The sequence below is a fragment of the Microcaecilia unicolor genome, chromosome 10, assembly GCF_901765095.1.
Source record: "Microcaecilia unicolor chromosome 10, aMicUni1.1, whole genome shotgun sequence".
In the NCBI taxonomy this organism is placed as follows: domain Eukaryota; kingdom Metazoa; phylum Chordata; class Amphibia; order Gymnophiona; family Siphonopidae; genus Microcaecilia; species Microcaecilia unicolor.
Genome location: NC_044040.1, coordinates 5,734,555 through 5,762,185, shown reverse-complemented (window position 1 = coordinate 5,762,185; position 27,631 = coordinate 5,734,555). Strand labels below are relative to the sequence as shown.

Below are 27,631 nucleotides of genomic sequence, written 5' to 3'. Positions count from 1 at the left end.
TTCTAGACACCAAATAGATTTTGCAGGACTGTCTGACCGAACCGGCTGTCACATCGGGTATTCTGCTCAAGGAAACAGTGAGATGTAAATGTGTGGACCAAAGACCACGTTGCAGCCTTGCAAATCTCTATGGAGTCCAACCAAGTGGGCTACTGATGTAGCCATGGCTCCGACATTATGAGCCTTGAGGTGACCCCTTGACATGACCCCTAAGAGTCAGCCCAGCCTGTACATACGTGAAGGAGATGCAGTCTGCTAGCCAACTGGAAATTGTTTTTAGCAATATGGTAGGTATATGTGCAATCTCTTCCTGCCAGAGTGAGAAGTTTGTCAACCAGCTTAATTTATAAACACTTACCTTGGCTCTTGCTTGTGTTAGTTTGAGGGGAAAAAAAGGGGAGGGGAGGTGAGGTGAAGAGGGTTTTCTTATTTAGGGTGGGGGTTGTAGGGGGCATAATGGGGTGGGGCAGGAACTTAATTGGTATATGAGGGATTTGGAATAGTTAGATTTTGTTGTGCTGAAATATTTATATAATAGAATGAACTGCTGTGATGTGCTCTATATTCCTGTGGTAACTGTTATTGAATTGTCTTGTTTGTTTGTTAATAAAAACAGATTTCAAACTTATCTTGATCTGTTTCAGTCACATCCAAGTTACAAAAAGGTGCTCTGATTGACCAGCTGACCACCGGAGGGATTAAAGCTTGACCCCTCCTTAATCCCCCCCAGTGGATGCTGTCCCCCTCCCACCCCCATAAGTGAAATGGAAAAGGGATACCAGGCTGTACGACAGCTACAGGTATTATGGACATACCCAACAGAACAGAGTAGCCTAATGGTCAGTTAAGTGGACCGAACAAGGGGATCCAGATCCAAATCCCACTCCATCCAGTACTTCTGTGGTGGAAATCATGAGCCTTCCAAAATCACCAAATTACCTACTGTATAGGCGATACCTGCAGGGTGGAAGGTGATTACAATGCTGTACAGTCAAGTACAATAGGTTTTATTTTGTTCCCGGATGACTCACAAGACAAAATACAGGAGCTAAGGTAGGAATTGTGCCTGGGTGCCATTGTTTAAAGTCCACTGCACTGACCACTAGGCTGCCCCTCTAAGCTGCAGGACATCTACATAGTAACAAAGTAGATGACGGCAGAAAAAGACCTGCACGGTCCATCCAGTCTGCCCGACAAGATAAACTCATATGTATTACTTTTTGTGTATACCCTACCTTGATTTGTACCTGTCCTCTTCAGGGCACAGACCGTATAAGTCTGCCCAGCACTATCCCCGCCGCCCAACCACCAGCCCCGGCACAGACCGTATAAGTCTGCCCAGCACTAGTCCCGCCTCCTAACCACCAGCCCCAGCACAGATCGTATAAGTCTGCCCAGCACTATCCCCACCTCCCAACCACCGGCTCTGGCACAGACCGTATAAGTCTGCCCAGCACTATCCTCACCTCCCAACCACCAGCCCTGCCTCCCAACCACCGGCTCTGGCACAGACCGTACAAGTCTGCCCAGCACTATCCCCGCCTCCCAACCACCAGTCCCGCCTCCCACCACCGGCTCTGGCACAGACCATATAAGTCTGCCCAGCACTATCCCCGCCTCCCAACCACCAGCCCTGCCTCCCACCACCAGCTCTGGCACAGACCGTATAAGTCTGCCCAGCACTATCCCCACCTCCCAACCACCAGCTCTGCCACCCAATCTCGGCTAAGCTCTTTAGGATCCATTCCTTCTGAGCAGGATTCCTTTATGTTTATCCCACGCATGTTTGAATTCCGTTACCGTTTTCGTTTCCACCACCTCCCGCGGGAGGGCATTCCAAGCATCCACTACTCTCTCCGTGAAAAAATACTTCCTGACATTTTTCTTGAGTCTGCCCCCCTTCACTCTCATTTCATGTCCTCTCGTTCTACCTCCTTCCCCTCTCTGGAAAAGGTTTGTTTGCGGATTAATACCTTTCAAATATTTGAACGTCTGTATCATATCACCCCTGTTTCTCCTTTCCTCCAGGCTATTCATGTTCAGATCAACATGTATACCCATCTGTGTGGCCATTTCTCTCAAAATGACGCCAGTTGTTCTTGTGCCTTGTTTTTTGGCATTTATAAGTTGTACATTTCATTTTTTTTAAATGACTCTTCTTTTTAGAAAACATCCATCTTTGAGCCATTTTCAAAAGAGAAACCCAAACGTTCTTCCTGTTTGAAAATGGCTTTAAGATGGACCTTTTTTTTTTTTTTTTTTACAAAATGAGAAAAATGTCCCAATTCAGATTTGGATGTCTTATCAAAAATGCCCCTCCACAGCTCAGGAACACCACTAAGGCAGGCCTGAAATGAGCCTGGGCCATCCCAAGGGTATCTGATGCCCCGAAAACCCCCTGTAGTCCAGCATCTCTCCTTCCTTCTCCTCTCCCCCCCAAAGGTGGTTGGCACCTGTTCTCCCCATGTCTAGCTTTGCCCCTCTTCTCTTCCCCTTACGGAGGCCTACTTCATCCTTCTGTATCACCAGCTGGCCTTGAGCACCCGCACAACTCAGGCCAGCTACATCCTGCCCCTCTGACCTTCTGTTTTGGAAGGGATAGAACTCAGCAGGCAGTGCAAAAGCACTTTAGTGGATGCACAATATAGGAAAAGGTTGAGAACAGGTGTTAACTTACACAGAAGACATAGCTGAACACTCCACTAAAACGTATGGTAACGAGTGCATTGAAATATTCTGTGCAACGCAGAGAAGGAACCAGTGGCTTTGACTTGTGCACAAAAAGAGAAATTTTTTGCCTGGTCTAGGGCTGCGTAGAAGGATAGCAGAGAGGATTTATACCAGTTTCTTTGACATTTAACTGCCAGTTTGGCCTTCTTTTGCAACTTGAAAGGAGTGCCTAAGCCTAAAGGAGGTAACAGATCACACTTTCAATTCCCTAATGTGTCTGTCACACATGAACTTTTTCTATGCCACAATATCACTCTATTTGTCACACCGGAATTGGGCGATCGTCTTCACGGTACTATGTAAGCCACACTGAGCCTGCAAATAGGTGGGAAAATGTGGGATAGAAATGCAACAAATAAATAAATAAATATTTATGAGAACAGGCACCAATGCGTGCCCACACTTTCATTTTTGTCTAGACATGCGAACAAGAAGCCGCATTTATCGTGAAATCTTTGTGCGCATTGCCTGGCTGTCTTCCCCTGATTAATGAACAAGTTCTGTGTATTTTAAATTTTCATTGTGTGGAATTAAGTTTGTGGTAGAAGCTAGAAGCTCAGCCATTCATACACAACTCTATCACAACGCAGAACAAAACAGCAGAGATGGCCAAAAGCAATCAATGGTGTAAAGCTGGATTAGATGCTTTTAAAAATGACTCGATACGGGCCGCAAACCTTTCTGTATCAGCCTCTCAGTTTGTATAGTGGTTGGGCCAGGCTTTTTCAGTCTTGCATCTAAATTCCACAATAGCTTTCTTATGCCGTAAATAAATCCCAGGATCAAGGGCAGCCATCTGAGAGCTGGGGGTCAAAGGCTCCCTATAAAACCCTGATCAAGGGCAACCATCTCAGGGCTCTTTACAGAGCTCACACTCAAAAGCATATATCCTGTGAACCCGTGGCTGTAGCCATTCAGATATGCTGCCTTACACAGAGCATCAAATTTCCATGGCTGGGAGCTGCGAGTGCTGTCCTGTAACCAGAACCAAAGAATACCTCTAACTGCAAGTCTGAAGGCTATGCGTCAATTAACTTGTCCCTTAGCAACCCAGCGTTATTAATTATCTAGTGCTATACACAAACAGCCCTGGGCAGACATTACTCTAAAAGCTTTTTCTGTTATATTATTATTAATCAGAGCTGCTGATCTGGCACTAGAGACTAATTAGTACTGCAGAATGCAACTTAAACGAATTAGCAGAAAATCTCCTTTTCATTACCAATTTACTCTTCCAGAAAGGTGCAATCTTCCTGAACATTTTCCTGTCTATTCATCTACGAGGCAGCTGAGCCTGCAAACATAAAACCCTGTTATTTTTTTACTATTTGCTAACCACGGATGGAGGCAGGATTCTTGTTCCTTTTTGGTTCAACAATTTAAATAAAGCAGTTCTAAAATTATGTACTTGGCATGTGAGATTTTTTTCAACTGGGGTTAGCCTGGTTGACAAAAGCTGATCCAACAAAATGTCCCAGTAACAAAGAAAGAAAGATAACTGAAGAGCACTTTTCCAAAATTCACTCATGAGTTTTGGCACTCGAATAAGCTCCAGTAAACGCATCTTGCCTTGAAGAACGAAATTAATCGCATAGCTCAAAACTGACAAAAATTGGACAGAGTGTTGGAAAAGTGGTCTTCAACTGGTCCTAATTTAATTTGGGCCACAAATAACTATCTGGAACATCTCATTCATTAATTTCCCAACCTTATTAAAAAGAAATCTCTGGAAAAGATATCAAAACCAGCAAGACAAGTCTTGCCTGAGCTATACTAGGGGTGCAGCAGTGTGGTGAAAATACGGTCACCTTGGGTCACTACAGATTTCAGTGTAATCACTTGCTCTATAAATATAGTGCAAAACAAAATACTGAGGAGACCAGAGACATTTCTCCTTTCCACAAGCAGCAGCACACTGCACATACCATTTGCACAGGACAGCCTGGGGCATAGTTTCCTTATCACAGAGACAGGGAGATAAGTCCTCTGTACTCCCCAGGGAAAGGACAGCACATACTTTCCCCAACACCAAACTTCGGAGCTCCAATGCCCAATTTACGAAGCATTTTCCCCTCGTAGCCACAGAACAGGCGAAGGACTTTGGATACCAAACATGAGACCTGAATTTGATTCTCGGGCTGGGCTTCTGCCGCTCAGTCCAGTTGGGGATGATGGGAGAGGGGAGTATCAGCCACCACTTAAACAGCAATATTTAGAAGTCAGCCACATTACCATGTCCAGGAAAGAGCCGCGGTTGTATGGATTCAGCCAAGCAGGCTTGCTGAGTTTGGGAGAGGCAAGTATATAAAATAAGGAAAAATCTTCAGGCAATTGTCAGTAAAAGCTCGTGACATTGCAACCCAAGAAAGGCCCATTCCAGTTTTGCTTGGAGCTGAATGCAGAAACTGCTGGGTCGAGTAAAAAAAAAAAAAAAAAAAAAATCTAATTTGGGCGAGATGACAAAAAAACCCCCAAAAAAACTCACTCCCCCCCCCACACACAATTCTCCCTACCATAAGAATACATTCAATGTAAAATTGATCCTGTCTCTTAAATCTCCGACAAGCCAAGCCTCCCCTTGTACTGCACCCGCATCATTTGCAGGGCCAAGTACAAGATCTGGAAAATTACAAAATCAGAGAAAATGTATTTGTCCAGGTACTGAAGTACATGCTCACACACTACATCAGATTTACAGATGCACTGCTACACTGAGAAGTGTTATCAATGTATTGAAAAGCTGCAGTAGCTCTGCCCTCTCTCTCCTTCCCAAATTCTTATAAATCACATCCTTTTATCAAATACTTACCCAGAGCAGGTATAATCAAGTAATAGGTAATCTACAGTAATGCCTGGAGTTTAGAACACAGGCTGAATTGCGGATGACAACTTTGGACATTTAAGCACCCAGCAGGTCAGAAGGCTGTATTACCAATGAATGAGCTTTTCCCTGCATCAGCCCACAGCGTGAACCAACAGGTGAAAAGAAATTCTGTAGTTCAGATTATACAGACTGTAATACAACTTCTTTTTTTTTGCAGCTCCTTTCAGACTCAAGGTACTGCCAGAAGAGTGATTTTAACCAATAAAGAAAAGCAGATTTCATCTGAAAGCCATAAAAGAGAAGAAAGGTCTCATTTGCACACAGTGACTTTTACCATCGAGGAACCTTTCAGAATATTAACTTACATCTGAGGAGGAGGAGGCAGCCTCGTGAACAATTCCAAAGCCTGAAGTGTTGTTTTCCTCTTTGGGAATGTGGTCTGCCCCTGGGAGACGGGAGCATTCCACGACTGTTGTCAGCTTGCTTTCGTTGGCGAGTAGGCTGGGCTTTCTGGCCGGTGTCACGGCTGCCGCCGCCTTCTCTGGCGCTTTTTTCTTTCTGTTTCTCTTTCGCACGGCTGTGGACCGCTGGGCACAAACGCAGGAGAGCGGAGGCTGCAGCCGGTTTTGGGCAGCTGTCGAAAACAAAATAGCTTAACTTATCTGGTACTGTACACTCAGTAAAGCAGCAGCAGAATTTCATAAAAGAATAAGGCAGAACTTGTACATATCTTCCACAAGCTATTAAAAGAGATATGCAACACCGCCCGCACCTTATCCAGGAGCACATATACCACAAAAGAGGAAATCACTTTCAAATTAACACTTATTTTCTCCATCAAACGAAGGACTGCTTGTTGCATCAGCTGTATGCCATAAATGAGATTTCCACGGTCTTGAGGCAGCCAAATTGGAAACCCAGTGCCCTTTATCCATAACCCCTTGCTTCAGAACATAGGGTCAAACACCATTGGAAAGCAACTTGTTCACAATTTCCGTTAATAAAGGTTCTACTGTTTGCGGAACACCGTGCAGCAGCAGCAGCACTGAACCAAGAGTCCAGTGTAGAATCACTCAGCTTCAACTACCTTCAGTGACTCCCGAAAAATCACTCCACCCTCCTGTCTCCAGCTGATCAGACAGAGAAGTCATAGTGACCCCTAGTGCCCAAAGTAGCACTAATTGTTGCACAAATGTCTGCACCTTTTGTTAGAAGAACAACAAAGCAGAGTCCAATTCTCCCGCAAAAACACACAAGGAAACAACAAGTCAAGCGGAAGATATTCAGAAGGACCAGACTGTTAACATCTGTGACTTCAGTCTGGTCCTTCTGAATATCTTCCGCTTGACTTGCACCTTTTGTTATGCAGCAGTTGGCAGAGAGCTTGGCCTTGGAACTGTGCACCCTCTTACCCTCTGTGACTTAGGCTTTGCAGTCAGCTCCTTGACTGCTTGGACATATGTGAAATTAAGAGCAGAGTGGCTCTGTGTTGAGAAGAACTGCCTTCTAGCACTCTTCACAGAATTCATACCCGTTCAACAGCTGTAAGCTTCTCTATCCTTAGATACTAGGCAGCATGGCTGATGCGTTGCTTTCCTAAGTGCTCACTTCAAGCCTCACAACTGTCTAGAATAGCAGGTTGCTGCCTTCTCACTCCTTTACACAGAACCACAGGGTTCATAAGGTGCTACAAGACTGCAGACCTGGTTGTTTGCCCAAGGCCTTCACCTCAAACTGAACTGTTGCTATTTGCCTGCTGCTGTTCTCCCCCCTTCTTTTTACTTCAGACTCTATTCCTGTCCTCTTCTTGTTCCCCTTCTCTTCACCAGAAGCTTAGCCGAGATTGGGAGGCGGGGCTGGTGTTTGGGAGGCGGGGCTAGTTCTGGGCAAGACTTCTACGGTCTGTGTCCTGAAAATGGCAGATACAAATCAAGGTAAGGTAGACACAAGAAGTAGCACATATGAGTTTATCTTGTTGGGCAGACTGGATGGACCGTGCAGGTCTTTTTCTGCCGTCATCTACTATGTTACTATGAAATGTAAGAGAGATACTGTGGCTGCCGGGTGAGTGCCCCCTCCTGAATCCCTTCAGCTGCATGCATGGCTCTTTGCTGACCCACTACTGGGCAATCCAAGGATGGATGGCACAAAGTCAACAGAGAAGAGGGGGCTGGAGGTATGTGACTTGGCCTATTTTCCTCTATCCTACAGTATCCTGGGTGGATGCTCATAGCAACAGTATTGGCAAAGGAAGCCAAGGTGCCAAAACTTCTGATTTTTTTTTTTTTTTTTTCAAAATAGGGCATGTGGTGCTCTACTTGCATACAAGGAGAAGCATTTCAACCTGGCCATCTTTATAAGCACTGGAGAGGAGCAGGGAGCTACTTAAAAGGAGACATTCTTGGTTTGTAAAATATACCACCTATTAAATCGTGTTTATGAAAAAGGGGCAGCAGGAAGAAGAGAAAAATAAATTTAATCATTTTTATATCGTATTTTATCTCAGATGAAATAATGGTTTAAAATAAATCAGAAAGAAAAAAAAAAAACAAAGAAAATGAAAGAGAAAAAGAAGAAAAAACAAACAGTTACTATGTTCCGCTGAATTTTTTATTTTTTTTAAACACAGAAAAGCTACAGGAAAGAAATTACTTAGAGCCAACCCAACCAGTAGGTGGTCTGATATTTTAGACTGCCATAGTAAATGTATGGGGTGGGGAAGAGGGTTTTGCAGGAGATCAGGAGGCGGGCAAATCCTTCACATTTTTTTGGGAAATAAGTCTTATACCTCTCCACCCTAAGCACCTAACTTCACACATAGGAGTAGATACAGAATTCTTGCATTTAGAGCAGTGTACCAATGCTCAGCTCCAAAGTTCTGCGCCAGGCTCAAATCCCATAGACACTCCTTGTGACCTTGTGCAAGTCACTTAACCCTCCACTGCTTCAAGCACAACCCTGGATAGTAAACCCACTAGAGAGACTGTGAGAACACCCACTGTACCTGACCGTAACTCACCTTGAACTACTACTGAAAAGGCATGAGATAAACTCAAATCTGTCTCTACAGCATCACAGGAGGGCAGCTTTCTGCACAGCAGGGGCAGTAAAACAAACTAACCCCTGCCCTCCATGCTCCCTAGCTGCTGTTACTGTGTGCTGCAAAATGTTGGTTGACCACCCCATTCTGCTGCTACGCTGCAGAGGATACAAGAACCCCACACTCAGTCTAACACAACTAAGGACGCAATATTTAGTTATAGGAGGCCCCTAGATCATGGAATTTAACATTCTTCTAGCCTGACCACTCTATAAAGCTCTGCCCCATTCTGCATTTTAACAACATGATGTATTATAAGTGTAAATATTTATATTAAATTTAGCTCAAGTAGGATTTATATGCAAATTCCAGGGCAAAATGCCATTGCTTAACTAATTCACAGCCTAAGCGCCAGTTTCTGAACACAGCGTGTTAAGCCAGCAATGCCGGAAGAACTGGATGGGTTCGTCTGCAATGAAAAGCTCAGAGAGAAATCCTGCAGCTGCCAACAAAGAGGACCAAACCAAGCAAGGAATTCCAGAGAAAGGATACAAAAACAAGCTGTGCCTTCACATCTGAATAGCAAAACTCAGTGATTTTATTTTTATTTATTTTAGTTACATTTGTGCCCCGCGCTTTCCCACTCACGGCAGACTCAATGCGGCTTACATGGGGCAACGGAGGGTTAAGTGACTTGCCCAGAGTCACAAGGAGCTGCCTGTGCCTGAAGTGGGAATCGAACTCAGTTCCCCAGGACCAGAGTCCACCACCCTAACCACTAGGCCACTCCTCCACTGTTGCTACTATTTGAGATTCTACATGGAATGTTGCTATTCCACTAGCAACATTCCATGTAGAAGTCGGCCCTTGCAGATCACCAATGTGGCTGCACAGGCTTCTGTTTTCTGTGAATCTGACGTCCTGCGCAGAGCCTTCTACATGGAATGTTGCTAGTGGAACAGCAACATTCCATGTAGAATCTCCAATAGTAGCAACATTCCATGTAGAATCTCCAATAGTAGCAACATTCCATCTAGAATCTCCAACAGTAGCAACATTCCATCTAGAATCTCCAACAGTAGCAACATTCCATCTAGAATCTCCAATAGTAGCAACATTTCATGTAGAATCTCCAGTAGTAGCAACAGAATCTCAATAGTAGCAACATTCCATGTTGAATCTCCAATAGTAGCTACATTCCATGTAGAATCTCCAATAGTATCTATTTTATTTTTGTTACATTTGTACCCCACGCTTTCCCAGGCTCAATGCGGCTTACATGGGGCAATGGAGGGTTAAGTGACTTGCCCAGAGTCACAAGGAGCTGCCTGTGCCTGAAGTGGGAATCAAACTCAGTTCCTCAGTTCCCCAGGACCAAAGTCCACCACCCTAACCACTAGGCCACTCCTCCACTGTTGCTACTATTCCAGATTCTATATGGAATGTTGCTATTCCGCATATGTGCAGGACGTCAGACTCACAGAAACAGAAGCCTGCGCAGCCTTCTACATGGAATGTTGCTAGTGGAATAGCAACATTCCATGTAGAATCTCCAATAGTAGCAACATTCCATGTAGAATCTCCAATAGTATCTCTTTTATTTTTGTTACATTTGTACCCTGCGCTTTCCCACTCATGGCAGGCTCAATGCGGCTTACATGGGGCAATGGAGGGTTAAGTGACTTGCCCAGAGTCACAAGGAGCTGCCTGTGCCGGGAATCGAACTCAGTTCCTCAGGACCAAAGTCCACCACCACCAACCTTTCTGCAGTTTTATTCCGGCACCTTTGGGTTTATAACTCAATCAAGACTGACCCTGATGGGGTTATACGGTATCATGAAACTTGGGGAGGGGGTGGGGAATCCCTCTCTCTCTTTAGCCCCTCACCCTCTTCGCTCTATAACCCCACCGTTTCAACAGCAGTGCTTGGTAGGGATACAGAGGAAACCTAGCCGCTTAACTCCCAGTGTCCTCCATAGGGAGAAAGGATTATCAACCACACAATTGGCTAACGTCAATCTAACATACTAATGTAATGTGATCATCTGCAAAAGTGTGATTCATCAGCTAAAGAGCTGCTTTCCAAGACTAAAAAAAACAAAGAAAAATAAGCAGCTGCCAACAGATGGTAAATATACTTGTTCAAATATAAACACTTTTTTAAGGAAAACAACCCAAAATAAAATACGTTGAAAAATGCATGCTCTATTGCACTAAGACATGTTTCACAGATGGAGCGCATGCTTGGAGGTTTGGCAAGGGGATTAAATGAATAAGTGAATGGATGGATGGAGATGTTATGTGTGGCAGTGGGGGAATATATGAGTGGATTATTAGTGGGTGCTGCAGCTGAGTGAGCGTGTGGGGAAACTGCATGCTCAGAGGGTTACGAGTGAGGCTAGAGCTGAGTGAGTGAAGGTATTATGAATGGAAGAGTGAGGGGCTGAGCAAGTGGATGCATGGAATTAAGAGTGACAGTGTGAACTGAGAGGAAGATGCACTAAAGTCGTCGGTAATTCCCGTTCCCTACCGATTCCATAGCGAATCGGTAGGGAACGGGAATTCACTAAGGAAAGGGAATGCAAATGAGCTACTCGTTGTAGCTCCGTTGCATTCACCATTACCTCGGTAGCCAGTCGGAGAATCGGGACGTCCCATTCGGTTATGCTCCTCTTCTTGGGTCTCTTCAGCCAATCAAAGCGCATCTAGCTTGCTGGTGTCAGCTACACGCACTCTGATTGGCTGAAGAGATCTGGAAGAGGAGCATAATCGAAAGGGACATCCCGAACTCCGGATCGACTCGCAGGTCCCCGATTCCCTTCTCCTCGCTGCTACAGAAGGTGAGCAGCGCCGGGGAGACAAGGCTAAAAAAAACCAAAAACCTGCGAAAATACGTCCCTCACAAGCGCAGGCAGAGTACGTCCATAAAGGACGCCCCTCACGTGCGCTCGCTGCTTTTTTTTTTTTCTTTTTTACCTTTTTTTGGGGCCCTTTTCCTTTCCGATTCCCTCATAGGAGCCCTAACGAGAGGTGCAGACCTCCCGTTAGGGTTCCTACGGTAAGGGAATCGGAAAAACGGTAGTGCAGCTCATTATAATAGCCTTTGGATAATTTGCATTCCGTTTTCGTTGCCTGCTACCGTGACAGGAAAAGTGCCCTTGGTGCATGCCCCCGGTAAACTACTTGCGTTTTAAACTGCCTGGAACCAGTTTAAAACGCAAGTTGTGGGGTCGTTAGGTTTTGTGCATCTGGCTCTGAGTGAGTGAGTCAGTGAATGGATGGGGGGAGTGAGGTGATAAGTGAGTGGACAAGTACCTTCAATCGTAAAATCAGGCAATACATTTGTCAAATCACTTCTCCCTCCCATTCCCTTCTGCAAAATAGATGGGGGGGGGGGGGGGGGGGGGGGGGGGAAGAACTGCCGTCCCCAGAGATTTGTCTATTCTCCCCATCCCCTGCATATTGCCCTCCAGGCAGCAGAAAAGTTAGTGAGCGCACCTAGGTGCTCTGGTGCGTCTTGTCCGAGTTTGGGATCGCCCTCCCCTACTCACGTCACGCGATGTTCTCTGGTGGTCTAGTGACGTCGGGGCAGGAAAGAGCCCCCTCTTTCCTGCCCAGCGCGCTGCTCTCCGTCCTCCTGTATGCTGCCTGATGGTCTTGGCGAGATTCAAAATGGCCGCCGAGACTTCAATTCTCAGCGGCCATTTTGAATCTCGCCGAGACCGTCAGTCAGGCAGCATACAGGAGGACGGAGAGCAGCGCGCTGGGCAGGAAAGAGGGGGCTCTTTCCTGCCCCGACGTCACTAGACCACCAGAGAACATCGCGTGACGTGAGTAGGGGAGGGCGATCCCGAACTCGGGGGGAGGGCGATCCCGAAATCGGACCTCGCTACCTTCGGACTATAAGACGCACCCCCCATTTTCCTCCCAAATTTTGGGGGAAAAAAATGCGTCTTATAGTCCGAAAAATACGGTATTACAAAGGAAGGAGCCAGTGCGCTCGTTTGCCTAGGGCCCATCAAAGGGTTTATCCTGCCCTGGTGAAAGGAAATTGGTTTTCTTTGTCCCCAGCATCCCCTTGTACCTGCTTGTATCTGGATGAACTTCCTCATGGCTCTCAGCTCCTGGAGGATGGCCTGCAGCGTAGGCTGGCAGCTGCACGTACAGCAGCTGGAGCCAGATGAGGAATGCAGCACTGGGACTTCTCCTACAACAAAAAGGGAAAGACCACAAACAACCTGAGGGGGCAGAATTCTACTATGTATATTCTTATTATTTATAACAATTTATACACCAAAACACTGTTAAATGACTGTTCAATACAGTTAACTTCACATATTGAAGGGCAGTATAACAAATGCCTAATACCCTAAATTAATAGCATAACACTAGTAGTATCATCAAATGAAAAAAAGGAGAAAGGCAGTTGCTGAGTGAGGATGAGCTTCCTACAAGCTTCTCCAATGACCTTAAGCGGGACGGTATTTCTTTAAAAGATCTAGTTTATGCTACATTTAGTTCTGTTCCAACCAAAAGGAAGGTTAACTTAAAACACTACAATTAAAAAAGAAAACAAAAAAATACTGCACAATAGAAATCTGCATTTTTATTGTGCTTTTCATCCAACCCAACTTTGCAATTTTGTACCTCATAAAGGTGTAGAAATTATAGCCGGTAATGTTCATTCCAGATCCAGCTAGCACTGATCTGGGCCCCCATGCTTCAGGGGACTTCAAATTTGCCTAAGCTAAAAGAAAAGTCCAGCCTGCCAGCTGCCCTAGGCCCAACACGTCTAACACTAGCCTTGTATCTGACCTAGTCAACCTCAGGAGGAACAATAGTAAACTTATCAGTGAAAAAAAGGCCCATTTACGATCGACCCTCCTGCAGTTACATCACAATGATACAGCTTTACTGTTTTATATAAAACGAGATTTAGAGCTGTCGGGATCTTAGGATTGTCATACCATTGGATGCTACCGTACTTTTAACTTGATTGTGTACTGTTTTAGACCGGGTTCCATACTGCCCTGAGTAATAGCTTGTCTGCGGTGATACATCATTCCAGGAAGTGCTTCGAGAAGGGTGGAGGTTGTCTCGGGGCCTGGGGGGAGAAGGCGGACTTTGTGTTCCCCATGCCATTTCCAGCTCTTGAGGTTCCTCTTTCAGCTTTTCCCCTTCCTTGCCGATTCGTTGATAGGTTCTCCCGGTGCTGTCATTCAGTAACCGCCTCATCCCTGTGATTTGCTTCCGGATCTCCAGGCCTTCGTCACCTATTGAAAACCCAAAATGCACAAACACAGGAACCAAGATTACCTACTCCAGTAAGAACAGAAAATAAGATCAAAGACGATATATGTTTATTACCAAGTAACAAATTAAACAGATATTTTCAAGAACAGCAGGTGACCTGAAAAACGTACTGTTACCACAACAATGAAGAGTAGGGCTGGCGGAGCACAGTAAGCCTTGTAAACATGGTAGGAAGGCGCCAATGGAAGCAACAATGATGGTGTGGTGGTGGATTGGGAAGGGGAGGATGGAGGAAGCAGCAGCAATAGTGGTGGGCCTGGGGGAGGGCCGTCAGCAACTTCCTGATGAAGAGGTTCTGATTATCTGACATTCCAACTGACCACAGTAAAGGAGCAAACACAAGAACAATACGGATTAGTGCATCGAGTGGAGAAAGAGAAAAGGTTTTCAAGAACCTTCAGCAACACAGTAGAGACCAAGAAAATGTGGCAGTACACATATATTTCCCAGGCTTGATAAAAAGGAATTTTCAAGCTCACCAAGTTGCCTATACATATCTTACAAACTCCTGAAGGAAGTGGGAAATTTAAACAAATGCATTCCTCATCTGGCTCCAGCTGCTGTACGTGCAGCTGCCAGCCTACGCTGCAGGCCATCCTCCAGGAGCTGAGAGCCATGAGGAAGTTCATCCAGATACAAGCAGGTACAACGGGATGCTGGGGACAAAGAAAACCAATTCCTTAGCGTCCCTCCGGACCAGACCAGGATTGGACTGATGGGTTGTGCTCGCCTACCAGCAGGTGGAGAAAACCAATTTCCTTTCACCAGGGCAGGCTAAACCCTTTGATGGGCCCTACGCAAACAAGCACACTGGCTCCTTCCTTTGTATTAATTCTCGCAGACGGGACCTGTGTGGCTCTGAGTGCAGAGGAGGAAGCAGTGCTGCTCACTAACTTTTTTGCTACCTGGAGGGCAATATGCAGGGGATGGGGAGAACAGACAATCTCTGGGGACGGCAGTTCTTCCCCCCACCGCCTTGCAGAAGGGAATGGGTGGCACGATGCAAGATCTATGGAAAATATGAGTAAGATGCTGATATTAGGAACGAGGTTCATTACTGTCATAGTAGGCACAAAGCAAACCCATTTGGAGACACTACCCCAAAAAAGAAAAAAAAGGGGAGGGGGGGGGGGGTAAACATTCCATGCAGAATCTCAAATAGGGAAAGGGAAATGGAACTTCATATACCGCCTTTCTGTGGTTTTTGCAACTACATTCAAAGTACTACTACTACTACTATTTAGCATTTCTATAGCGCTACAAGGCATACGCAGCGCTGTACAAACATAGAAGAAAGACAGTCCCTTCTCAAAGAGCTTACCATCTAATAGACAAAAAAAAAAAATAAAGTAAGCAAATCAAATCAATTAATGTGAACGGGAAGGAAGAGAGTAAGGTAGGTGGAGGCGAGTGGTTACAAGTGGTTACGAGTCAAAAGCAATGTTAAAGAGGTGGGCTTTCAGTCTAGATTTAAAGGTGGCCAAGGATGGGGCAAGACGTAGGGGCTCAGGAAGTTTATTCCAGGCGTAGGGTGCAGCGAGACAGAAGGCGCGAAGTCTGGAGTTGGCAGTAGTGGAGAAGGGAACAGATAAGAAGGATTTATCCATGGAGCGGAGTGCACGGGAAGGGGTGTAGGGAAGGACGAGTGTGGAGAGATACTGGGGAGCAGCAGAGTGAGTACATTTATAGGTTAGTAGAAGAAGTTTGAACAGGATGCGAAAACGGATAGGGAGCCAGTGAAGGGTCTTGAGGAGAGGGGTAGTATGAGTAAAGCGACCCTGGCGGAAGATGAGACGGGCAGCAGAGTTTTGAACTGACTGGAGAGGGGAGAGGTGACTAAGTGGGAGGCCAGCAAGAAGCACATTGCAGTAGTCTAAACGAGAGGTGACAAGGGTGTGGATGAGCGTTTTGGTAGAGTGCTCGGAAAGAAAGGGGCGGATTTTACGGATGTTGTAAAGAAAGAAACGACAGGTCTTGGCGGTCTTCTGGATATGAGCAGAGAAGGAGAGAGAAGAGTCAAAGATGACCCCAAGGTTTTGAGCTGAGGAGACAGGGAGAATGAGAGAGCCATCAACAGAAATAGAAAACGGGGGGAATGGGGAGGTGGGTTTGGGGGGGAAAATGAGAAGCTCGGTTTTGGTCATATTTAATTTCAGGTGGCGTTGAGACATCCAGGCAGCAATGTCAGACAAGCACGCTGAAACTAGTACTTTATATAGTATGTACAGGTACTTATTTGTAGGTTAAGTGACTTGCCCAGAGTCATAAGGAGCTGAAGTGGGAACCAAAACTCCACTGCACTAACCACTAGGCCATTCCTCCACACAGAGGCAGAGCGTTAACAACAAAACAATGAAAATGGTGGATGGATCCAACGGTTAAGAATTTAATTATACCTATATTGCTTATGGATGAAGATTCTTATGTTCTTATTCAAATGCATGGAGAACAGAAAGCAAGGGTCTTCCTGGGTTAGCTCCTCAGACCCTGAGCAGCCATTGAAATATCACTCTGCTCTAACTGGTACATGCATACAAGGTTCTAATGTTTTACTGGAAAGCTCAGCGCTTCAGACCTGAACGTATGCATTTTTTATGCATCTATAGTAGTCCACCAAATAGAATTTGTGAAGAAGGGCAATGTTGTTCCCTCCATATGAAACACTGCAATAAACTAAGTTTAAAAAAAGTAATATAAAGCACAGTGTGTGGTTTTTCACACATGAAGGTGCTGAATGAGCAGAAACAGAAAAACACAGGAGCAAAACCTCTACGTGCGTACACAAGAGTCCAAGAAAGAGTAGAGGATGAAACAAATGACGATCAGCCATGGGAATAAAGTTTTCAAATCTTTATTAGAAGAACTGATGACTCCAGAACATGAGCGTTTAGGTTTCCAGTGTAGAACTGATGCCAGAGACATGCACAGGACCTGGGTTTAAGCTGCTGGAGGGCCTGAATGTTTGAAAACGTGAACACACTCTATTAAACCCATAGTTGCTATTGTTTATAAAAACTTATAACCCAGCCAGGAAGTATCTTGATCAAGGTAGCATAGAATACAATGATCTTAATAGAATAAGAAAACTATAATGAACAGATATGAGAAATGGTCTGTACATATCTGCCAAAGCTGGAACACCAAAATCCTTGGAGACGGGAGAGGTTCCGAGGGATTGGAGAATGGCGGAGGTGGTCCCTCTTCACAAAAGTGGGGATAGGGAAGAAGCTGGAAACTACAGGCCGGTAAGCCTCACTTCGGTTATTGGAAAAGTAATGGAAGCCATGCTGAAGGAAAGGATAGTGAATTTCCTGGAAGCCAATAAGTTGCAAGATCCGAGACAACATGGTTTCACCAAAGGGAAGTCGTGCCAAACGAATCTCATTGAATTCTTTGACTGGGTGACGGGAGAACTAAATCAAGGACGTGCTATGGACGTCATCTACTTAGATTTCAGCAAGGCTTTTGACACGGTTCCCCACAGGAGGCTCTTGAATAAACTAGAAGGGCTGAAGATAGGACCCGAAGTGGTGAACTGGATTAGGAACTGGTTGACGGGCAGACGCCAGAGGGTGGTAGTGAATGGAGTTCGCTCGGAGGAGGGAAAGGTGAGTAGTGGAGTGCCTCAGGGATCGGTGCTGGGGCCCATTCTGTTCAATATATTTGTGAGTGACATTGCCGAAGGGTTACAAGGTAAAGTTTGCCTTTTTGCGGATGACACCAAGATTTGCAACAGAGTGGACACCCCGGAGGGAGTGGAAAACATGAAAAAAGATCTGAAGAAGCTGGAACAATGGTCTAACGTTTGGCAATTAAAATTCAATGCGAAGAAATGCAAAGTGATGCACTTAGGGAGTAGAAATCCAAGGGAGGCATATGTGTTAGGTGGGGAGAGCCTGATAGTCACGGACGGGGAGAGGGATCTTGGGGTGATAGTATCTGAGGACCTAAAGCCTATGAAACAGTGCAACAAGGCGGTGGCCGTAGCGAGAAGGTTGCTAGGCTGTATAGAGAGAGGTGTGACCAGCAGAAAAAAGGAGGTTTTAATGCCCCTGTATAAGACGTTGGTGAGGCCCCACCTGGAGTATTGTGTTCAGTTTTGGAGGCCATACCTTGCGAAGGATGTTAAAAAAATGGAAGCAGTACAAAGAAAAGCTACAAGGATGGTATGGGAGTTGCGTTCCAAGACGTATGAAGAGAGACTTGCTGACCTGAACATGTATACTCTGGAGGAAAGGAGGAACAGGGGTGATATGATACAGACGTTCAAATATTTGAAAGGTATTAATCCGCAAACAAATCTTTTCCGGAGAGGGGAAGGCGGTAGTACGAGAGGACATGAAATGAGATTGAAGGGGGGCAGACTCAGGAAAGATGTCAGGAAGTATTTCTTCACGGAGAGGGTGGTGAACGCTTGGAATGCCCTCCCGCGGGAGGTGGTGGAGATGAAAACGGTAACGGAATTCAAGCATGCGTGGGACAGGCATAAAGGAATCCTGTGCAGAAGGAATGGATCCACAGAAGCTTAGCTGAAATTGGGTGGTGGGGGGAAGAGGGGTTGGTGGTTGAGAGGCTAGGATGGGGGAGGGCAGACTTATACGGGGTCTGTGCCGGAGCCGGTGATGGGAGGCGGGACTGGTGGTTGGGAGGCGGGAAATACTGCTGCACAGACTTATATGGTCTGTGCCCTGAAAAAGACAGGTACATATCAAGGTAAGGTATACACATGAGTTTATCGTGGGCAGACTAGATGGACCGTGCAGGTCTTTTTCTGCCGTCATCTACTATGTTACTATGTTACATGTGTTCACCGGAATGTTCTACCACCAGTGTACCCTACAAGCTAAGAGTACAGAACCGAGAAACTCCAGACCTGGAGACATGGAAAACTAAGATATTATCCCTAGTGCAGAATTACACTACGTAAGTCATTAAAAATAAATAAATAAAAAACAGAATTGGGGGGGGGGGGGGGGGGGGGGGGGACGACCCCAATCATTTTCATCAATTCCACTGGCAGCTCAGATAAAACTATTAAGATCCCACTACTTTGTTCCAATTTTTTTTTATTTTTTTATTAATGATGAAAGATTTTCTGAGGCTTTCTACTATGAATTTGAGTAAACCATGACACTTATCATCAGGACCTTCAAGATACATATACAGACACATGAAGGGTAGACTCAGGCAGAGAGAATTATAAAATGAAGAGGAGTGGTTTAAAAAAATAAATAAAAAGTTAAGAAATACTACTACTTGACATTTCTAAAGCTACTAGGGTTACACAGCGCTGTACAATTTAACACAGAAGGACAGTCCCTGCTCAAAGGAGTTTACAATCTAAAGGACAAATGTACAGTCAGTCAAATAGGGGCAGTCTAGATTTCCTGAAAGGTATAAAGGTTAGGTGCCGAAAGCAACATTGAAGAGGTGGGCTTTGAGCAAGGATTTGAAGATGGGTAGGGAGGGGGCTTGGCATAAGGGCTCAGGAAGTTGATTCCAAGCATAGGGTGAGGAGAGGCAGAATGAGCGGAGCCTGGAGTTGGCGGTGATGGAGAAGGGTACTGAGAGGAGGGATTTGTCCTGTGAGCGGAGGTTACGGGCAGGAACGTAAGGGGAAATGAGGGTAGAGAGGTAATGAAGAAATATGAAGAATTACCAGGGAACATCACTTCCAAACGTGTACAAGAGAACAGCCCATAGGTGGGCACTCACTTTAGCCTCATCAAGGAGCCCTTTCTGTGCCTTTTAGGGGATTTCGGAAGGGCAGAGGAGTGGGCTTCTTTTCAGCCTGCAATGCCATCAGCCAAGTTATTCTCACTTTTTGGGCCAGTCTGGTAGAATGTTTTAACAAATTTGTTGCATTCTAGGTAAGGACCCCCAGGACGTTCAGAAAAGTCCCCAGAATCATCTATTTTCCAAGCTTATAATGTATGAGATGTTTGAAACTGGGTTGATGAAATGTTTGTTATATTAATTTACATTGTGTCTTTATATGTTTTGCTGACCCTGTGTACGTTTGTTTGTTTAACCATCCAGAACCATGGCAAGTAGGTGGCTTTCAAAACAATGTAAATAGATATTTACTGGAAAAAAGAAAAGATGACTAATGAACAAGAAAGAGTCAAGACTGGGCAGATTTGGCTCTGTAAAATATTAATGACACTTATACTCCACATTAGCCCGAAATAGACTCAGGTTCAATGTGGCTTACAAACAAACAATAAGTGAATAAACCATAATAACGTACAGAACATAACACAAATTACAATAACTTCAAGAAGCAAATTAATAAGTAGCCAGGGATTTAGACTATCTGAAGGCCAAACAAATAATTAAAGGTGGATAGGTGAGAGCATAATTAGGCAGGACTACATGGGGGAAAAAGGATGAAACGAAATTAAGAAAAGGTTGTGGGTAAAGTTCAAACAGAGTTCTTTGCATTCAGAAAGGCCAGACTGAAGAAATGTGTTTTTAGAAGACTTCTGAAACTTAGGTAATCATCTGTAAATTTGATTGATTGGATAAGAGAAACCCCCAATATATTTTCCCCATTTAGGAAGGAAAGTTATCAATGTGGGTTACTGTGAAGATGGGGTTTTATTTTATTTTATTGGGGGGGGGGGCTTTATCAGCATGGATTACTGTGAAGACACGTTATCTCACTGTTACAGTTATTAGTAACTAGGTCTCATGGTATAAAATGGGACCTGTGCTAAAATAACTCATCTTAACAGTAGCCCACGTTGATAACTACCCCCCTCAGTGCTTCAAATAGCCCCCCCCCCCTTTTCTTTCCATACAAAAGGGTCAGATTTAAGAGCCAGCTTTGGAATGCTTTGCCAAGATCCAACCAAACAATCAACAACCATCTACCATTCAGGAAAATGCTCAAGACCCACCTTTTCAAGACAGCTTACCCGAATAACCCTACTTAACTTTTAAACCCTTCCTCTTAATCCTGGTCCTGATGAATTATACCTTAGTTTATATACAGTGGTGGAAATAAGTATTTGATCCCTTGCTGATTTTGTAAGTTTGCCCACTGACAAAGACATGAGCAGCCCATAATTGAAGGGTAGGTTATTGGTAACAGTGAGAGATAGCACATCACAAATTAAATCCGGAAAATCACATTGTGGAAAGTATATGAATTTATTTGCATTCTGCAGAGGGAAATAAGTATTTGATCCCCCACCAACCAGTAAGAGATCTGGCCCCTACAGACCAGGTAGATGCTCCAAATCAACTCGTTACCTGCATGACAGACAGCTGTCGGCAATGGTCACCTGTATGAAAGACACCTGTCCACAGACTCAGTGAATCAGTCAGACTCTAACCTCTACAAAATGGCCAAGAGCAAGGAGCTGTCTAAGGATGTCAGGGACAAGATCATACACCTGCACAAGGCTGGAATGGGCTACAAAACCATCAGTAAGACGCTGGGCGAGAAGGAGACAACTGTTGGTGCCATAGTAAGAAAATGGAAGAAGTACAAAATGACTGTCAATCGACAAAGATCTGGGGCTCCACGCAAAATCTCACCTCGTGGGGTATCCTTGATCATGAGGAAGGTTAGAAATCAGCCTACAACTACAAGGGGGGAACTTGTCAATGATCTCAAGGCAGCTGGGACCACTGTCACCACGAAAACCATTGGTAACACATTACGACATAACGGATTGCAATCCTGCAGTGCCCGCAAGGTCCCCCTGCTCCGGAAGGCACATGTGACGGCCCGTCTGAAGTTTGCCAGTGAACACCTGGATGATGCCGAGAGTGATTGGGAGAAGGTGCTGTGGTCAGATGAGACAAAAATTGAGCTCTTTGGCATGAACTCAACTCGCCGTGTTTGGAGGAAGAGAAATGCTGCCTATGACCCAAAGAACACCGTCCCCACTGTCAAGCATGGAGGTGGAAATGTTATGTTTTGGGGGTGTTTCTCTGCTAAGGGCACAGGACTACTTCACCGCATCAATGGGAGAATGGATGGGGCCATGTACCGTACAATTCTGAGTGACAACCTCCTTCCCTCCGCCAGGGCCTTAAAAATGGGTCGTGGCTGGGTCTTCCAGCACGACAATGACCCAAAACATACAGCCAAGGCAACAAAGGAGTGGCTCAGGAAGAAGCACATTAGGGTCATGGAGTGGCCTAGCCAGTCACCAGACCTTAATCCCATTGAAAACTTATGGAGGGAGCTGAAGCTGCGAGTTGCCAAGCGACAGCCCAGAACTCTTAATGATTTAGAGATGATCTGCAAAGAGGAGTGGACCAAAATTCCTCCTGACATGTGTGCAAACCTCATCATCAACTACAGAAGACGTCTGACCGCTGTGCTTGCCAACAAGGGTTTTGCCACCAAGTATTAGGTCTTGTTTGCCAGAGGGATTAAATACTTATTTCCCTCTGCAGAATGCAAATAAATTCATATACTTTCCACAATGTGATTTTCCGGATTTAATTTGTGATGTGCTATCTCTCACTGTTACCAATAACCTACCCTTCAATTATGGGCTGCTCATGTCTTTGTCAGTGGGCAAACTTACAAAATCAGCAAGGGATCAAATACTTATTTCCACCACTGTATCCCAGTCTCCTTATACCTTTATCTTTCCCTGTCTATTCCTTTACCCTTTATCTTCTCCTCTCCCAATCTCTTTTCCTTTTGATTATCCTTTCCTTTGTTTGCCTCTACATGTTCAACTTTTTTATCCTCAAAACCCCACTTCACTGCTTATAATATTCTCCTTCAAAACTTTGTAATTGTATTTACTACGTAAGCCGCATTGAGCTTGCAATGTGTGGGAAAGCGCGGGGCACAAATGTAATAAATAAATCAATCAAGCAAAACTAGGTGAAATTTAGTGCCACAACTGGCCCCTCAATTTGGTAAGAGTCTTGCACAGGTTTCAATTTCTGGAAGAGAAAAAACAATGTGCAGGGAAAGCTACTGGCACTTTTGTGATCTGCCCTACCCTTAACCTGGGATTAGGCTGGACCCCCAGAATGTTGCATTTTAAACTGTGGGTGAGATGGAGGAGTTCCAGGGAACAATGCAGAGCTCAGTCATAGCCCCTGGGGAACTGCATCTACACTGGCACCAGACAAACCACCAAGAGAGCAGAACTGGAAAAAACGGGAGGGACACAAAGGAAAAAAATACCCAGGATAAGAGCAAAGGCTTCAGGGCATCACTGTTCCAGTCTTCCCTACCACAAAGACAATGGGCAACTGTGAACAGCAAACTCTGAGAGAATGAGTGTAGGGCCTTGTATAGGGCTGGCTTTGTTGCCATGAGGTTGGATTAACACCACACAATACACCACACAGATTTTGAGCATATTGTGTCTCTGCTTAAATTTCATCCCCACATCCTGGAAGAGGCTTTGTATAGCCCCCGATAGCTTCTTGCTAATGGAAGGCACCACACTCAGACTGGCAGTGTGCTATGCAGCTGAAAGCACATTACTTACATTCTCATGACAGCATAAAATTATACAATCTTCTGACCTGCATGTCAATGATGAGCAGAGCTGTGAGACAAGTAAATATCCTCAGCAATCTAACATTTCTCTGCTGCAGCTAGACAGATGCTCTGTCCAGTGCAATTATCTTTCAAGATACAGTACAGTCAGCGACTTGACAAAAATCCAGTTGCCTCAACCACCATAATTATATGTGGTGTGTCTGTATGTGTCCATCGATAAGCACACATACAGAGAATGCCAAAATATGGGGGCTCTTAATACAGTTTGGATTTAGCTATTCATTTTTACAAATCTGAGCTGAAGAAGGATTACATTTCAGGTATGATTGGCCAGACTGTGCTCAAGAGCATTTACAATCTAAGGGTTTCATTTGCTAATCTGCATTAACGTTTAATATACATCCATGCTTAATTGGACAAGAAATATAAGTGGGGCTTGTATTAAATAACGTGAGGTCAATAAATGAGGTTTATAAGCTTGTTCCTGGAAGAAAGTAGGGTGAAGTGAGTTGCCTAAGATCATAAAGGTACAGAAGCAGGATTTGAACTCTTTCTTTCCTTCTAGGCTACCCCTCCACTCCACGGAGTGCTGCTGGGTCACCGACATGGCTGAAAACTGTACCAGTAACATGGTCTGGAGAACGCTACAGTCCAGGTTTCCACAGTGATAAGACCTGGTGCTGCACTGGCTGGCCAGGACACAGGTAGTAGAGAGGAAATACTGGAAACCCCATCAGGAGTGTGAACAAGAGCTCACTAATCTGACACCCCCAAAACTGTTGTGTAATAAGTTACTAAAAACAAAAGTACAAAAACCTGTACTCTTTTTGGCAAAAATCTTAAGACCTTGATACCAAGTAAGCTGCTTTATGCACAGATTCCACCCCCCCCCCCCCCCCCCCCCAAAAAAAAAAAAAGGTCACACAATTAGGCAACTTGACAAAGGAACAAAGGCCTTTCAGCTACAAAACATATCCTTTGCAGTCAAATGTTCAGGTTAAACGAGACCCTTAGGGGTTCTTTTACAAAGATGTGACAAAAACTGGTCTCCGCATGCCCTTGTGCTGGTTTTTCCAGCTCGCTAAGACCGTTTTTACCGCAGCAATAAAATATTTTTTTTGTACTAATGGCCATACACTAATGTTACTATTAGGATATATCTATTAAAAAAAACCTAAAACATTTTGTAGGTGGTGTCGGCTCACACACTATTCATAGTAACATAGTAGATGACGGCAGAAAAAGACCTGCAGGTCCATCCAGTCTGCCCAACAAGATAAACTCACATGTGCTACTTTCTGTGTATACCCTACCTTGATTTGTACCTGTTCTCTTCAGGGCACAGACCATATAAGTCTGCCCAGCACTATCCCCGCCTCCCAACCACCAGTCCCGCCTCCCACCACCGGCTCTGGCACAGACCGTATAAGTCTGCCCAGCACTATCCCTGCCTCCCAACCACCAGCCCCGCCTCCCACCACCGGCTCTGGCATAGACCGTATAAGTCTGCCCAGCACTATCCCCTCCTCCCAACCACCAGCTCCGCCTCCCACCACCGGCTCTGGCACAGACCGTATAAGTCTGCCCAGCACTATCCCCACCACCCAACCACCAGCTGTGGCACAGACCGTATAAGTCTGCCCAGCACTATCCCCACCTCCCAACCACCAGCCCCGCCTCCCACCACCGGCTCTGGCACAGACCGTATAAGTCTGCCCAGCACTATCCCCGCCTCCCAACCACCAACCATTCCTGTGCTAATGTAGCTGTACTGAGGAACGCCCACTCTCCACCCCAGGCACCCCCCCCCTTTCAAACAAAACAATTAATATTTAGCATGCTGTTAGTGTGTGCACATTTGACACTTACCTCAGGATGTCCGAGCTCATCCCGCGGTATGCCATTTTAAGCTGCGTTAGAACCTAACACAGCTCAGTAAAAGAGCCGCTTTGATTGTATTTTATTTCAAACACATGATGTTTTAGGAAGGTGGTGTATAAGTTTAAAATAAAATGTTAATGCAGTGAAAATTTAACAGGACAAAAATTATACTTAACCCTCCTCCCCCTCTCCCATAAAAAAATCTACTCACTAGTACCTTGGACAGCCCCAACCTTATACATATACAACACGATAAATTGGTTATAATAATGGGGCAAATCAAATCAGAATTGTTCGAGTGCACAGAACCTGAATCTTGTTGGGTGGAGTTATAGCCACAATGATCCCATCATACGTGCTTAAGTATCGAGAGAAAGGAGCATCTTCCTTAACTGAAATAATTGATGTCAGGAAATGCACGTACAACTGAATATTTATTAGAAGTAGCACTAAAAACTACAACAAATGGTGAACAGAATTTCAAATGGCTATAGCTGTCACAAATACTGCTACAAAAGCGAAGAGAAGCTGGAATATTTAAAGGAAAAATTCAAGACAAACTCTTTAACAAAGGCTCTTCCTTTGTTTCGTCAAACGACTCGTCAGTTTTGCTGGAATTAAAGGATGCTGATATTCACAATCCAAGTCACCATTAGAAGTACCTGAGATTTACTTTTCAAAACAGACCATTACCAATATTGGATATTAGCTGGTCATCAACTCCAAATATCTTGTGGTGGCAGCAGATCACCTCAGGAAACAAGGAGTTTTCATTCGCCCCTAGCTTGGCTTATTAAATTTTAGTGGAAATCCTGGAACTGGTGTTTCTGTCTAAAGAAAACCTTACTCAATAGGTTTATCAGAAAATCTCTCTCACTCCCATTCAAACTCTAACCTTCATAGGGGCACATCTTGTCACCTCTTTGGGCAAGGCATTTCTACCTCAGGACAGAAGTTGGAAGTCTGTCTACAGTTGCAAAGTGCAAGCAACTAAGTAGAACCAAGAGGGTTTAGTGAGAAGATTCTTAGGTATTAGTGCATATAGTAGCATCAGTTCATGTAATTCTCCAGGCAAGGTTGACAATGAGACCGGTGCAATGGCTATTCAAGTTCCAGTGAAAACATACTCAACCCCTTTCTCAAAAGACAGAGGAGAGGCAGCTATGATGGCAGGAAATCTCAAATCTTCTGAGAGGTTGTCGTTTCACCCCAATCTCCGATCCCTAAAATTAACAGCTTGAGAGGTTACTTGTGTTCTAAGCTCAATACAGGAAATTCTATTTCCTTCAAGATGACCTTCAACCATAAAAATCTTATTATTCATAACGGTTTTCCTTTGTTACATGAGAGGAGGCCATTTCACAAAACAGCCTATTTGCTCTACCTATCCAAGTTTGGCTTGAAAACAAACAGTACAAATTCACTTGATTGTCATATCAGCACATCATAACTCGGTAACTGGGAAGCAAGGACTCATGCAAGACAACCAGTTACAAAAATGGATCCTCTCGTAGGACTTAAACATTGTGGTAGGTCATTGCTACTTTGTCGTCATTCCTAGTAGCTATAATTTCTGCAGGCAGGGTAAGTGAAATTCAGGCTTTTGTGGAATATCCTCCTTACACTCAGTTCTTCCCTAACCAAAAAATGCTATGCACTCACCCAAAATTCCTTCCAAAAGTAGTATCTGAGTTCCACCTCAATCATACTTACTTACAGTTTCTTTCCAAAACCACATAGCAAAAAACAGGAACGTGATCCATTCAAAACAGACTGGAAGAGAGATCTGTTTTACAACCTCCAACTGCATAAAGTGGATTTCAGACCGTACATCCTTTTCATATGCAGAAGCAAAACTTTAACTCCTGGCCAAGTCAGAATACATCTCAGAGCAAAAGCCATCACCATTGCAATTCAGAACATTTGCAGGGTGGCTATGTGGTCTTCAGTGCAGGCTTTTATTATGGTCTTCAAGACCTGATAGGGTTTTCGGACAGTCAGACCCATATAAGCTCTTCACTTAGTTGACGTTTTCAGCCCCCCAATCTGTTATTTCCTGGGTTGCAATTCTCAGCTTCATGGCGGCATTTTGTCATTGGAGAAACAGAATAGTTTACCTGTACTGGTTTTCCGTAGACAACAGGAAAATACATACATTTTTTTTTATTTCATTTATTTCACATTTTTAGCCCACCTATTAACTAGGCGGATTACAGTATACACAATTAAAATTACAAAAACAAAATAACAGCCCAAACTGTGCCATATTACAGATTCTTCTATTCATCATTTAAAACTAAAAGGCCTCAAAGAAACAGATGTGCTTTCAACAATAAAATAATGTTAAAATAAT

The 27,631-nt window shown here is 44.6% G+C and overlaps 1 protein-coding gene across 4 annotated transcripts in view; it reads right to left on the bottom strand.

The window, feature by feature from the left end:
* The window catches only part of BEND7 (BEN domain containing 7), an 88,270-nt gene that overhangs the window by 38,293 nt on the left and 22,346 nt on the right, over positions 1–27,631 (bottom strand). For all 4 annotated transcript variants that reach the window (XR_003943553.1, XM_030216076.1, XM_030216075.1 and 1 more), the window contains exons 3-5: positions 13,562–13,867; positions 12,679–12,801; positions 5,920–6,188 (exon numbers count right to left, since the gene is read on the bottom strand). Coding sequence is in view for 3 of the 4 variants with exons in the window: in XM_030216076.1 (XP_030071936.1) it covers positions 5,920–6,188; positions 12,679–12,801; positions 13,562–13,867 (698 nt within the window). In the remaining variant the exon portion in view is untranslated. The remainder of the gene's footprint in view (positions 1–5,919; positions 6,189–12,678; positions 12,802–13,561; positions 13,868–27,631) is intronic.